The sequence below is a fragment of the Microchirus variegatus genome (genome assembly GCF_963457635.1).
Source record: "Microchirus variegatus genome assembly, chromosome: 23".
Lineage (NCBI taxonomy): Eukaryota > Metazoa > Chordata > Actinopteri > Pleuronectiformes > Soleidae > Microchirus > Microchirus variegatus.
The window spans coordinates 10,835,253-10,847,996 of NC_139824.1; the positions used below are offsets into that span (position 1 = coordinate 10,835,253).

At 42.3% G+C, this 12,744-nt stretch overlaps 1 protein-coding gene across 1 annotated transcript in view; it reads right to left on the reverse strand.

Moving 5' to 3' along the window:
- hhip (hedgehog interacting protein) overlaps window positions 1-12,744 on the reverse strand; it is a gene marked incomplete at both ends in the record, with an annotated part of 50,031 nt that overhangs the window by 22,700 nt on the left and 14,587 nt on the right. Inside the window, 9 exon segments of the mRNA XM_083909372.1 lie at window positions 5-97; window positions 100-104; window positions 5,921-6,002; window positions 6,839-6,984; window positions 7,603-7,726; window positions 9,320-9,435; window positions 9,540-9,683; window positions 9,775-9,948; window positions 11,460-11,611. Coding sequence (XP_083765498.1) covers window positions 5-97; window positions 100-104; window positions 5,921-6,002; window positions 6,839-6,984; window positions 7,603-7,726; window positions 9,320-9,435; window positions 9,540-9,683; window positions 9,775-9,948; window positions 11,460-11,611 — 1,036 coding nt within the window.

Consider the following 12,744-nt stretch of genomic DNA (forward strand, 5'->3'; position numbering starts at 1 on the left):
TTGCCAGTAGGAGTGCAATGTCCGTTCTTACAGTGTCTGGAACAAGCTGTCATCAGCAGCTCCGGAGGCTCCACCTGACGCTGGCACTCCTTAGGGCATGAGGCCTAATAGTTGGGGAAAAGGGAAGAAAGGGAAGTGAGTATGCGAATCAAGCAGTCTGATGGTTTTCTGTATTTTCCTACATTCTTAGAAATAAGGGTTCCAAAAGGGTCCTTCTACAAGGGCGGAGGTTCTACCTGGAATCATTCGCTTCTGAAAAGGGTACTTGGTTACACTAATGGTTCCAGTAAGAACCATTTTGATCCAGGGAACTATTTAAAACCCCTTTCTTGAATAAAAGGTTTTAAAAGGGTTCTTGGTAGAACCCTCCAAAAGAGTTCCAGGTAGAAACCTTCTATAAAGGTTCCACCTGGAACCCTGGAAAAGGGTTCTTCTATGAGGACAAGCCAAAGAACCTTATATGGTTCTACTTAGCACTTTTATTTCTAAGAGTGTAGTGGTCGAAGGCAGGACAACAAAAATGGAATTATTTCTTTTTGGGGTGCAGGGTTCAGTCAGTCATAGCAAATTCACTTTGCCATACAGTATATGCAAATATGTGCAGTGAAAGCCATCACCAATTTCTTTATGTAAAACATAGCGTAAAATAGTGGCTATTCTGTTATTTTTTGTTGCTCTATTGATGCAGCGATGTTGCCTTGCAGCAAAAAGACCCATGTTCCTGATCTGCTCGGAAAACAAGGACCTTGCATCATCTCCCTGTGTTGGGTTTGGTCAATATTCTGTGGGGTTTTTTCGTACAGAAAAATGTGTTTCCTTAACGCTGAGAGTGGCGACGCTGCTTTGATAGCATTTGGCATCGCGTTCCACCACCGAATGAGAACAGTCCAACATAACTGGGAGTCACACAGCGGTGGATGAGGGAGCGTAAGCCTTTAAGGATGCGGTGGAGTAAGTGGGTGCAGACCCTGAAATCACACTGTCGCAAAAGAATGAATTATTTGAATTTGAGGTGGCTGTGAATGGTCCTTCAGGGCATCTGGTATCTTCAAACTGCTGGCTGAAGATGACATTCGGTTTTCACACAACCTTGGTATGATACTGCATGAAGATATCGATTTGGTTGACTGAGAGTTAATACCAGTAAATGCCACTTGAACAAAGCAAGGCAAAGGGATAACACAGGGCCTCCGCTGATATAAACACCATCTCACACATCTCTACGCCATGTGCATAAAGTCTGAACAACACAGCCATGTTGTGATCTTTTGATTAACACAAACATCCAGACACGCACAGCGGCAAATGGGGCTGCAACAAAATTATTATTTATCACGCTCGACAAATCTGGAAATAATACAGTGGGCGTGTAATTAAGTTCAAATGTGAAGTGGTGTTTGCTGCCTGTTGCCCACAGAGGCCACACACATTTGTCGATGTGTATGTTTGTGTGAATAGTGATAGATAGACGTAAACAAGGCCTCATCTGGAGGTTACATTAACCAGAAAGGGTGATATTAGAATCAGTTTTATACGTGTGTCAACTCTTGACCGTGCAAGATACTTGATTTAGTATCATGCAACGATAACTTTTAAAATAGTGCTGACACTTCTCTGACAGATACGCACACAATACTGTGACTGTGTGTGCATTAAAGTTGCTTTAAATATGAAGGATGGAGGCTGAGTGTGGTGGGGGGTGTTGATTCCCATGCTCCCATCAGCACCCACCTCCAGACTCCATCCATACTGGCTTTTGTTGCTGCAGGCTGCATGTAGTTAAAAAAAAAAAAAAAAAAAAGAGCGAAGAAGGGAAGCAAACAGAAAGAAAGAGAGGGAGAGTAAGAAAGAGTAAGAGTCCCTGGAGGATTGGAGGGGGTCTGTAGCTAACACTGTTAATAGTAGGCAGGGGTCACCAGTGCTACTAAACAGTTTGTACGACTGCCAGGGTGGCTGTGAAAACAGCACCTGCCGGTAGCGCCACTTGACAAAGGCAGCTGGGTCAACAGCCACTGTGGGAATTCATCAACTTTGGGAGGGGTGGTGCATGTGTGAGGGAGTGAGGGAGTGGGAGAAGCGCGGCGGAGCTTCACACACACACACACACACGAGGCACTTACGCTGACAGAGAGCGAGACGATGACAAGGACAAAAATCAGATAAATAAAACCGCAGATGTGCCGTGATTGAAACAAGGATAAAGAAAGAAAGTCGGCCGAGCATATGAGTCGAAGAATGACTGTTAACGTAAGACAAAGATTGATGTGGGTAAAGCTAAATGTTCACACGTGTTTACACTGACATCCACTCTGGTCTGTGCTGTCAGAGCAGTGTGGATCCTCTGCTTCGAGTTTGTTCCCCGATCTATCTGATTATTATGTCTCTCTGCTTCACTCTTTCTCTCTCTCCGTGTGTTTAGCTTGTTGGCTCGCAGGGCCTATTTGATTGACGTGAGGTATATGTGAGAAAAGGGCTGTGGAGTGGTGTACATTGTGCACACCAACAATGGCTTAATCAAACGGCCCAGTGTGGTCTCTTTTGCTGTTTTGTCATCTGACTCCATTGTTTGGGGGCTTCTTTTGTAGGTTCATTCCCTGTTTTAATTGTGCAAGAAATTTACTGTGTATTGTAGGAGCCAGGGCTATTCAATGGGACTGGCAAGCAGCTTTGTCAAGGGGAGGACCACAGCAGAGATGTAGGAAGATTTAAGAGGGATAGGAAAATAAAGAAAAGGCTTTTTCTGCAGCGTGCTGGGAGCTCGCACACCACACACTCACACGGGCTCACAGATGTGCATGTTCGCGTGTACCCACCTCCCACACAGTAAGACAGAGAGGCACACACTCAGATAAATATATCTACAAACCAGCACCCACACTCTCCTCCTGTACATCCTGTGATCTATGACTTCCATGGCTAAGAAAAAATAAAAATGTAAATTTTAAATTTAATGATTTTAAGTGTCTTTTAAAGTCCAATTAGCACGTTTGCATGACATTAGAAAAAAGAAAAAAGAAAAATTTCAAAATACAAGATGTAGGAGTATAATTACGATTGCATATACACATTCAGCCGGACAAGAGTCAGACTTAAGCTGGACTGCAAATGTGCCACAGTACCTAACCCGGCTTAAACCCAGAAATAATAGAAGATGCCAGTACACAGACGAATAATACAGCAATAACAAAAACACTGGGCAAATTAGGCCAATACACTGTCAACTTAAAGGTGCATTATGTAATAAATCTAAAGCAACTGGCCATAAAATCCTCCTAATATGTCACAGAGACTCAGGAATAATATTCGTATAACAAACTGAACTCATGTTTATGTTTTGAAATCATGTTTTGGCATGTGGCGCCACCTACCGCCGTCTACCAATCGTTGCAGTCAGTAGAGTCTCAGCTGCCGAGCAACCACGGGTTGCCAGTTACGTTAAAAAAACGAAACCTAAAAGACCTCAGTATTTTGAATTCGAATGTAGTAACTGTTTTTTGGCACCTTTAAAGAATTGAAAGAAAAACCCCATCGTAATGCAGCCACCACTTCCACTCACTCCTTTTGTGGAGAAGGGCTGAAACAACAGTTTAGCAAATAGCATTTTGTACCAGAAATCAGCAGGAAGTCCTACTTTATATATATACGTATATATAAATATATACGTATATACATATATATAGCTATCAAGCTACTGCCAGGGGGAAACAAATGTTGTTTTGCGACATTATAAACATGTAACGACATGATATGGCTCCCATGGTGTATTATATATACAATGCAGGCACAAGGCAGCATTATTTGTATAATGCTCTCACATTATAAATAATTATGTTATCTAACGTCTACATACTTCGCAATCACAATCACACTGAAGTTTGACTCCGTTTGAGGGCGACTGCTTCAGGCTGGTGAAGGAATATAGATTGTTAAAAAAAAAAAGTGGTGTGAGAACATACAAGTGGATACATGGAAACAATGAAATGGTGAATAATAGAGAGAGATGGGGCCCAGCATTCAGCCTTGTGGCACTCCTGTGGGAGCTTGTCTTTCCTAAGATAAAGCATTATGCGTAGGACTGATCATGATTTTTTGTTTTTTCACGCTCGATAGAAGAGAATCGAGCATTTTTCTGTCAACTGTCAAAAACACATCTTAAGGTCATTATATTGAGTTAAAATAAGTGGATGTATTTCTATCCCACAGTAAAAGCGCAAATACGAGCGGTCTTGCTTTCTGTCTGTCTGGGTCTCTCTTTTATACAACCTCACACCACACACATTCAGCATGTTTCAAAATGCATGGTGGCCTATTTATTATTGGAGGGGTACTCCAACTGACAAACAAATACCTAGAAATGAAGTCATCTGGTCAGGACGTGTTTACACAAACACTGCTGAAGGATTTTATGGCTGATGTTTCCCTGTAAGCCTTTACCGCTCTCCCTAACAGTTCCTCTGTGTTCCCAAACACAGTCGATCAAAACACAGCACTAGATGCTATACCGGACCACAGAAACCACCATACTCTAAAACAAAACCTCCAGATGTCCCTGTAGTAAGGAAGAGAAAAAAAAGAAACGGGGGAAGGACCACCAGACTTGATAACGCGCTGAGGTCAGACACGTTAGCTACCCCATTTACTCTCCCTTGTCACCCCCCACCCCCCCTCTCTCCATTCTCCCGGTAACAAGATCCTAATAACGAAGCCAGAACGTATTGGGAGTCAAGAATCCAACACCACAGGGTCCAACGCAGACTAAACAAGTCCAGCTGATGGTGGAAAGAATTGTTCTTTTTTTGCGAGAAAATGCATCTAATAGCTGTGCCAGAAAACATAAATATGGAGTGAGCCACTCGGGCCCCTTTGAAACATCTGTGGCGTAATTAATTGCGCTAATGCCTGGGTGGCACTGTCGTCACCCAGGAATAATCAGCTGTGGCTATGTTTCTATTATTATTCAGAGGCATGCAAATTCACTCCCTATGGGTCGACTTTCTTTTACTCTATCTACCTCTCTTAATCAAATCTAAACTGGCCTAAAGAGATATTGTTCATTTGGGACTTTTTTTTTCCTGTGCAATTGCTGAGTTTAAAGTTGGACCTGACCCTAACCCTGCAGGATCTTACTCTCTCAACCTCAGAGAAGAAAAGTTTCAATTTAAAGATATGGGTGGTGCTCTGCAAGTGGCTGCTTCCAGTGTGTTTGCACTCGATTCCTTACTCCCAGGATAAGCTATCAGACAGAAAAAGGCATGCACTCTCATCTGTATCGTGTGGGATGAACGTCTGCATATTTTTTTTAATGTTTTTTTTTTTTTTTTTTTACATGCACTTGGCTTTTGCACAAGCAGTTTAAAGATCCATCGCTGTGTGGGAACGATTTCTAATAGCGTGATGCATGGTGTTATTATGACACGGTGACACACACACACACACAATTGAGTTGCGAAGTTGCACTCACGCACACATTCCAGTCGTTACACATCAACTAATATGACTCAACTCATATGATGATGAACAAAATGTGCGAAACACGTGCACGTTTTGACATCTGCTCAAACAGAAGAAGAGGAGGTCACTTGACAACAGGTGCTTTTGTATTTTCCATACTCTCAGCAGAATAAGCCTTGCTGTCAAATGCTCTGACAATAACCAGCAGGAAATGGTCGTTCACTAAAGTGAACATTACTGACTTTCGTTTTGGCCAGGCAGGTGGTGATGTGATGACTTGTTGAAGGACATAAAGGTTCTGGTCGCAGTGATGTGTTAAAGGTGTGGGGAGGAGACAGGTCTTCAGACAGAAAACATGTCTCATTTAATGGCATGTGTAAGTTCTACTACTTGACTATATATCACTACATTTGAAAAACGTGAGAAACAACCCCCTCACCCCAAACAAAACACTATTTGTTGATTGTACCTTTTGGGATCCACAAGCTTGTAGAGTTTCCCACTGTGTGACTGAGCCATGGTTTTACTGCTTGCCAGAATGTAGACTTCACCTGAAAAGAACAGTCGCGTCAGAAAAACCCATCTGTGCAATTTGCGTTTTACATTCAACACAATTAGCAGAACATGTCCTTGTGCTTACTCTGCACATCTGTGCGATTCATGTGCACGAAAAGCACAAAAACGAGATGAGAAGAAGCGTAAAGTGTATGTGCTCGAGCTTCTGCAAACGCCGCGCTTGCCAAAGGACTTTAAGAAAGACTTTAATGGGACAATTGGATACTCATGACTGGGAACCAGGCAGATCATTTAATGAGGAACAAGCCTGCGAGAAAATTCCATCAGGGGACAAATTGTAAACATGTGTCTTGTGGGGCCCGTATTTTGGGGACACACTCCTGGCCCCATCCGTTAATCTCGCACCACTTGCAAAGTGTCATTAAATAATAAGTACAAGATCTAGAAAAAAATAGAACTGGATGAAACATTTCTTATGGCACATCATGTGTTCATTAAAATGAAAAAAACACCAGAGCTGATGGATAATAAGTGAGTGTCTGGTGGGGGAGGGGGGGGGGGGTTCAACCTAATACACATCTCAGTTCACCATGTCTTATCTTAATGCTGCAGGCAAAGCAGTGCGTCGTAGGTGGCCCGATATTATTAGTGGGATATCAATACAATCTTATGGAAATGACAATTAATCCCTTAGGATGTATAAACTATTTAATATCCTGTTGGAAATGTGCCATAGAGGTTAAGTCAACCAGGTTTCCCCTGTGGATTTGAATGTCAGCTCCTGTTGGCCATATGCTCAATTTTCTCAAAACACAAGAACAATGGAAGTCACAGTGTTACAGTGTACGTTTCTTATCACTGCCCTACTGACCTAATTCATCCTCTCCGAAACCCAAGATGTGTCCCACCAGCATAGAGCCGCAGGAGCCGGCCGAGCCCAGACACAGAGCTTTTTCCTGCCACTGTTCGTCACTTGCTGATGTTGACAATGTCGACTTCTGCAGGATCCTTAGGTTCCTGGGACAAACAAAACACACAGAGCAGGGTCTTTAGGGTCGAATGATATGCACATTTCTTATTTTTCTAAATCTGTGTAAGAAGCATAAGACTTTTTATTTGCAGCTGCGTCGACCTCCTCAGAGTCGAGCGAGGACGGCTTCCACTTTTCGCAAACGCGGTTCATTGACCCATCTTCTTTTTGTACCTCGTGTTGTAAATGGTGGTATTTAAGACCTCAGCTTTCGGTTTCAAAACAAACATCATGCTGGAGCCTCCGCTCAGCCAAAACAATATACCCCCAAATTGTAATGAGGTACAAAATTAACCGACCACACATTGAAAACAAACATGTTTCAAACACGTGTGTGGAACTAAGTGTTTACTTTGGCATGCGGGGGTGTATTTCTCATTGTGGGGAAAGAGGGGACGAGTCATGTTGATCCAAAAAAAAAAAAAAAAAAAAAATGTCTCTGATAATCAAGTGAAGCAGAACTCCTTTAGCCACTAGATGAAGCTCGTACATTGAATCAAAATGCAAGAAGCAGAGCCCAGCTGTCTCATAAAGATTTCACAACATCCTGCAGTGCCATTATTGTTCTGTGTTGTTCAGCCGTCTCCTGCTTTTTTCATACGTACCCAGTTTTATCTCCAAACACATAACTGCCGTACAGTCTTCGTGACTGGCAGCCCCTGTAGATGAAGCCTCCCACAGGCGGTGCCCCTCCACTGGACTGCAGGTCATACACAGATGGTTCATTTTCTGGAGAACAAGAATGGAAAGACCTGATTTAGACTCTCCTTATTATCCTGCTGATTGCCACCCATACATATAGTGATGGTGAATAAATATATAGTGAATAAAAGTGCTCAGAAGGACCATATAAGGTTCTTCGGCTTGTCCTCATAGGAGAACCCTTTTTGCTCCAAGTAGAACCTTTTTATAAAGGTTCCACCTGGAAACCTTTTGGAGGGTTCCATCCAGACCCTTTATTCAGGAAAGGGGTTTTAAAGGGTTCTCTGGATAAAAAATAAATAAAAATAATGTTACCAAAAACCCTTGAAAAACCATTTATTTGGGAAAGGGTTTTTCAGAAGTAAATTGTTCCATGTAGAACCTCAGCCCTTGTAGAAGGAACCTAAGAGTGTACTAGAAAAGAGTTTTGTCCTACAATATTCCATCTCATTAATCCCGAGATTTCCTCAACTGCTTTGTTCAGTGGCTGTTATTAACAGCTTATGTCTGATAAAAATTATTTTTTTCAGAGTTGTTTTGTTTGTGCTAATATCAAAAAGATGTTTATTTCATTTTTTTATTTTTTCTTACTTTCCAGGAATCATCAAATTTAGTGCTTGCATGCTTCCTATTAGAGACACTCACTTTCAAAATAGAAACTAAATCACATTTTCAAACAAAGACTTCTTCACTTCAAGACCCAAATAGCGATATCAAATTTTATACAAAGACATCTTGAGACTTGTAATTCACAAGTGTGCTGCGAGGACACGCGCATACGACGATCGTCACGGCGAGGGAGAACATGAGTGGAGGTTTTTCTGCCTTTAAAACATTTTACGATCCGAGCCTTGATGTGCTCATTTCCCCACTGTAATCACTTTGGCATTTTGGGTAAGTGAGAGGTGGACTGTGACACAAACCAGCACACTGCGATAGAGCGAGAGATCAAGGTTGATGAGATCAAGGTTGACAGATTAATTCGGGGTTGCCAAAGTAACTCACTGCGTGAAAAAAAAAAAAGATAACCAGCGCAGTCTAATTTGGAACAAATAGCACTAATTTGTTTTCTTTGTGAACATAAGTAGGCAAAACACTGTCAAGGCTCTAGTGTTATTGATTATTTTCTCACCGTGGGAAGAAATCAGCCTCTCTCAGCTGTGTTTTCAACAATGCTAAACCATCATGTCAACAGTGACAGATGTTGACAGCTTTAAATCATACTTGTGGACAAACTCTCGCATTCCACTGGCAAATTGGATCTCCACAAGGGGGGGGAATCTTACAAGATCACATCATTTTTACATTTAACCTTGACTGTCTCTTCGCTCAGCTCCAAAAAACGCGTTGCCAAAAACACCATGTTCCTCCAAAATGATAGACATTTGTGAAAACATGTCAATTTTAGCGGGGAATAAATATAAAATGCTCTCCAAGCGGGTAAATATTTCCATGTTCTTTCCTAAGATTTAGTGCCGCCATCAAACAAAAAAAAAAAAAAACGCAGGCAAAGATTGAACTCAGCTGTTTTTATCAAGAGCGACATCAACATCGCAAAAGTTCCTCCTTTGAACTTGCGATTCCTTTTTGGAAAAAAATGGCATTTGAATTTCAACTCACCATAATCTTTCCCCTTCGTGATTTCCAGTATTCTTCCCGATGATGTGTTTCTGCCACTGGCATCTGTACAGATCAGGAGACTTCCATTGTCTGTCTGAAGCCGATCCACTGCACACCTACGGAAAAGTCAATTAAAGTTATTGTACTTTAAAGGGTTTTGAAGATAATGGTATTTGGTTTTTTTTGCAGCTGTATGACGTTGCTTAGGTTTTTTACTCACCTGCCTGGGTCATGTAATCCGTGAGCAAATATTTCAGGCGGCTGGTTGGTGCTGTTGAAGTACGGGTTGTTCCGTGGTATGGAATACGGTGACGTGCAACAGTCTGTGTCCACATCCACCCTCAGGACAGACCCTGTGAAATCACTGCATTCAAAAACACACACAAACAAACACCTTCAGGATGGAACAAGCTCAAAAGTGAATCCATAATTTATAACTCCGACGAGGATCTCACCTGAGTCCGTCCATTTCCTCCATGTCATCGAGGGTGATCATACCGTCTCCCAGGATGATGTGCAAGAGGCCATCAGGGCCGAACAGCAGTTGGCCTCCGAGGTGCTTCCTGTGCAGCTCTGCTACCTCCATTAGCATCCGGACTGTCCTGGTGTCCACTTGGTTTGGGTTTTTCCTGAGGAAAGCATGAAATAATGTCATTTGGTCCAGGTGAAGTCCCTAAAACTGGGATAAAAGCCAGCCAAGAAATGATAAGTGGTTTGAAATCCAGGGTTTCATAAATAACCACACACTTTGCTTACTTTTGCAGAATAAAAATGTGTTGGTGGGTAAAATAATACCGTAAATAACAAAAAGCTGCAACATTTAATGAGTTTAAAAACTGTTGTCTGGAGACTTTCAGTCCGACTTTAATACATTGCCTCATTACAATTGCCTCATTACAGCGAATAAGACAGTGGGTGGAACTCGAAAAAAGATGTAACACAGGCTTCAAAATGTTGCACAATTCTTTGAGCAAAGTGAGGATTTGGCTTCAGAGAATCAGCAGCGAATATTTCATGATGTTTTATTTTGGGTAGTCTGCAATTTTTAAAAATGCCGCTGCGTGCCAGAACGTTCTCCAAACTACCATCAAATACTTTAACTGTCGTTGCACATTTTTGGACCCTCAAATTAAGGACTATACACTGCAGTCGCAAAGACTGCATTGCCAAGACTATAATTAAGTATAGATTACACAATTGCCATTATGCAAATTAAAATGCGACACTTAAACGCATTTAGGTGAAAAGATTGTTCTCTTAATCACAGGTCATTGTGAAGGGTGTGTAAGGTGTTATGACAGCGCAAGGTAAAATAGTGCTGTCATCAATCTTAGTGTTGCAAGTGAACAGCTACAACATGGAGAGTTAGGTTTGCTGAGATAGAGTCTAAATCCCTGTAAGACTAAAATTATTTTCATTGCATCTTTTGAAAATTACCCAGAGTGCCCTTGTAGGGTTCATATTTACTGTGATTAACAATGTTGTTCCTTTAAATAGTCGATAATATCAATCCCTCTAGTACTCTGTAATCAGTGTTTACGCTTTTTTTACGCTTTCCCCGATTCAGCAATGAGTAGATTAAGGAAAATGTAGTGAAAAGCTGATTGTGAGAATTTGCACTCGCCTTCATACATGTGTGGTTATGTTCCATCACATTTTAAATCTATTGCACAGTCATTATTGAACCGAACCTTGACTCAACAAAATCGCAAATCAAGTCACCACTGCAGTATCTGTCAGAAAAATCACAATTTGATGTTTTCCCTATGTAGTTCAGGCTGAGTGAGGCAGTTGAAGTTTATGTGTTCTTTCATGCACAGTGGAACCCATGTACACTCTTAGAAATAAAAGTGAAGTAGAACCATATAAGGTTCTTCGGCTTGTCCTCATAGGAGAACCCCTTTGGAGGGTTCCAAAAAGAACCCTTTTAAAACCCTTTATTCAGGAAAGGGGTTTACCTCTGGTTCTTACTGGAACCATTAGTGTTACCATTGCAAAACCCTTTCTTCAGGGAAAGGGTTTTTCAGAAGCAAATGGTTCCAGGTAGAACCTCAGAAGAACCCTTTTGGAAACCCTTATTTCTCAGAGTGTAAGGTAGAGTAGAGGTACGCGCACGCACCCGCGCACGTCTCCCCGTTACCTTGAAACGGTGTATTCGACCACGCGGAGAATGTGGTCGTGCGGTCCGATGGCCCAGCGCTCCTGGTTGGTGGTGTAGGAGACGTAGAGCTTGCCATTCTTCTTGTAATTGGGGTGGAATGCCAGGCTTAGCAGGCCCCTTTCATCTCCACCCTGCAGTCAGATGAGAAACACAAAAGATCCAGGAGTTAATTATGTCCCCGCTTGGCTTCTGCTTGGCTGTGTGTGGGGTTGGAATCGCCCCCCCCCCCTCTCTCTCCTCGGTCATCTTCATCATCACCAAGACCACTACATGCAATCCCTACACACCCATCGTCTCCCCCACCCACTTAAATTCTTCAATCTCTCTAATCCCTTTTTTTATTTATCCATCACATTCCCTTTCACACCCCTGCTATTCTCTCATTCTTTCTTTTTTCTACCCTCGCCTGTTTCTCTTCACACCTTCGCCAGCCCTCCCTGAATATACCATTACCGACCATTATAAAGCATTTGACTCCGGGTAAAACTGCACCTCCTCTACAACCCCCCTGCCTTTGCCTTAGTCTTCTCCGCAGCCTAGTTATGTGCGCTTGTGCTCAGGGTCGGGGCCCCTGTGACGCCCAGGCCCTCCCGGTGGCCTCCATTGTGCAGTGATTTGTGTGTGTAATCTTTGGGGGATATCCGTGAATGCTGCGCTGAGTGGCTGAAAGAATTTATTAGCTCACTCACAGTTCATAGAGAGCACAAAAGTGCAGAGTACTTCAGTCCATGCTTTTTGCTCCCTGTCCCCTCGCTCTTTCCCCCGGTTTACACAGAACCCATGCAAAATGCAAGGCTTGGGGTTGGGGGTTGGGGGGTGGGGGGGAAGCAGTGTAAAAGAGAAAAAAAAAAAAAAAAGGAAACCTAAACAAGGAAGAAGCTGCCAACTCCCACTGTCTTGGCAACATGTTTAGAAAACATCTAAATTGCTTGTGTAATATGTAAACCTTTGTCTCACCCCGGAGGCAGCTACATCAGTTGTCACTACCCTGGTGGTCCTCCCATCATAGTTAGCTGTAATAATCAGCTCGAGCATTTCATTCCCTGGACAAGCAAGCCATGCCTGCCCTTTATTTATGCTGTCCTCTGCCTCGCTATTTCTTCCTGACAAATAATAAACTCAATGCTGGGCTCAGGTGTGAAGAATGTTTATATATATATATGTATATATTAAAAAAAGGTCCCTGTGAGAGTGTATCCCTCCCAAACAACTTGATTTGTTTTAGGTCTTACTGACTTAGTCATACAAAGACAAAAATCATCAT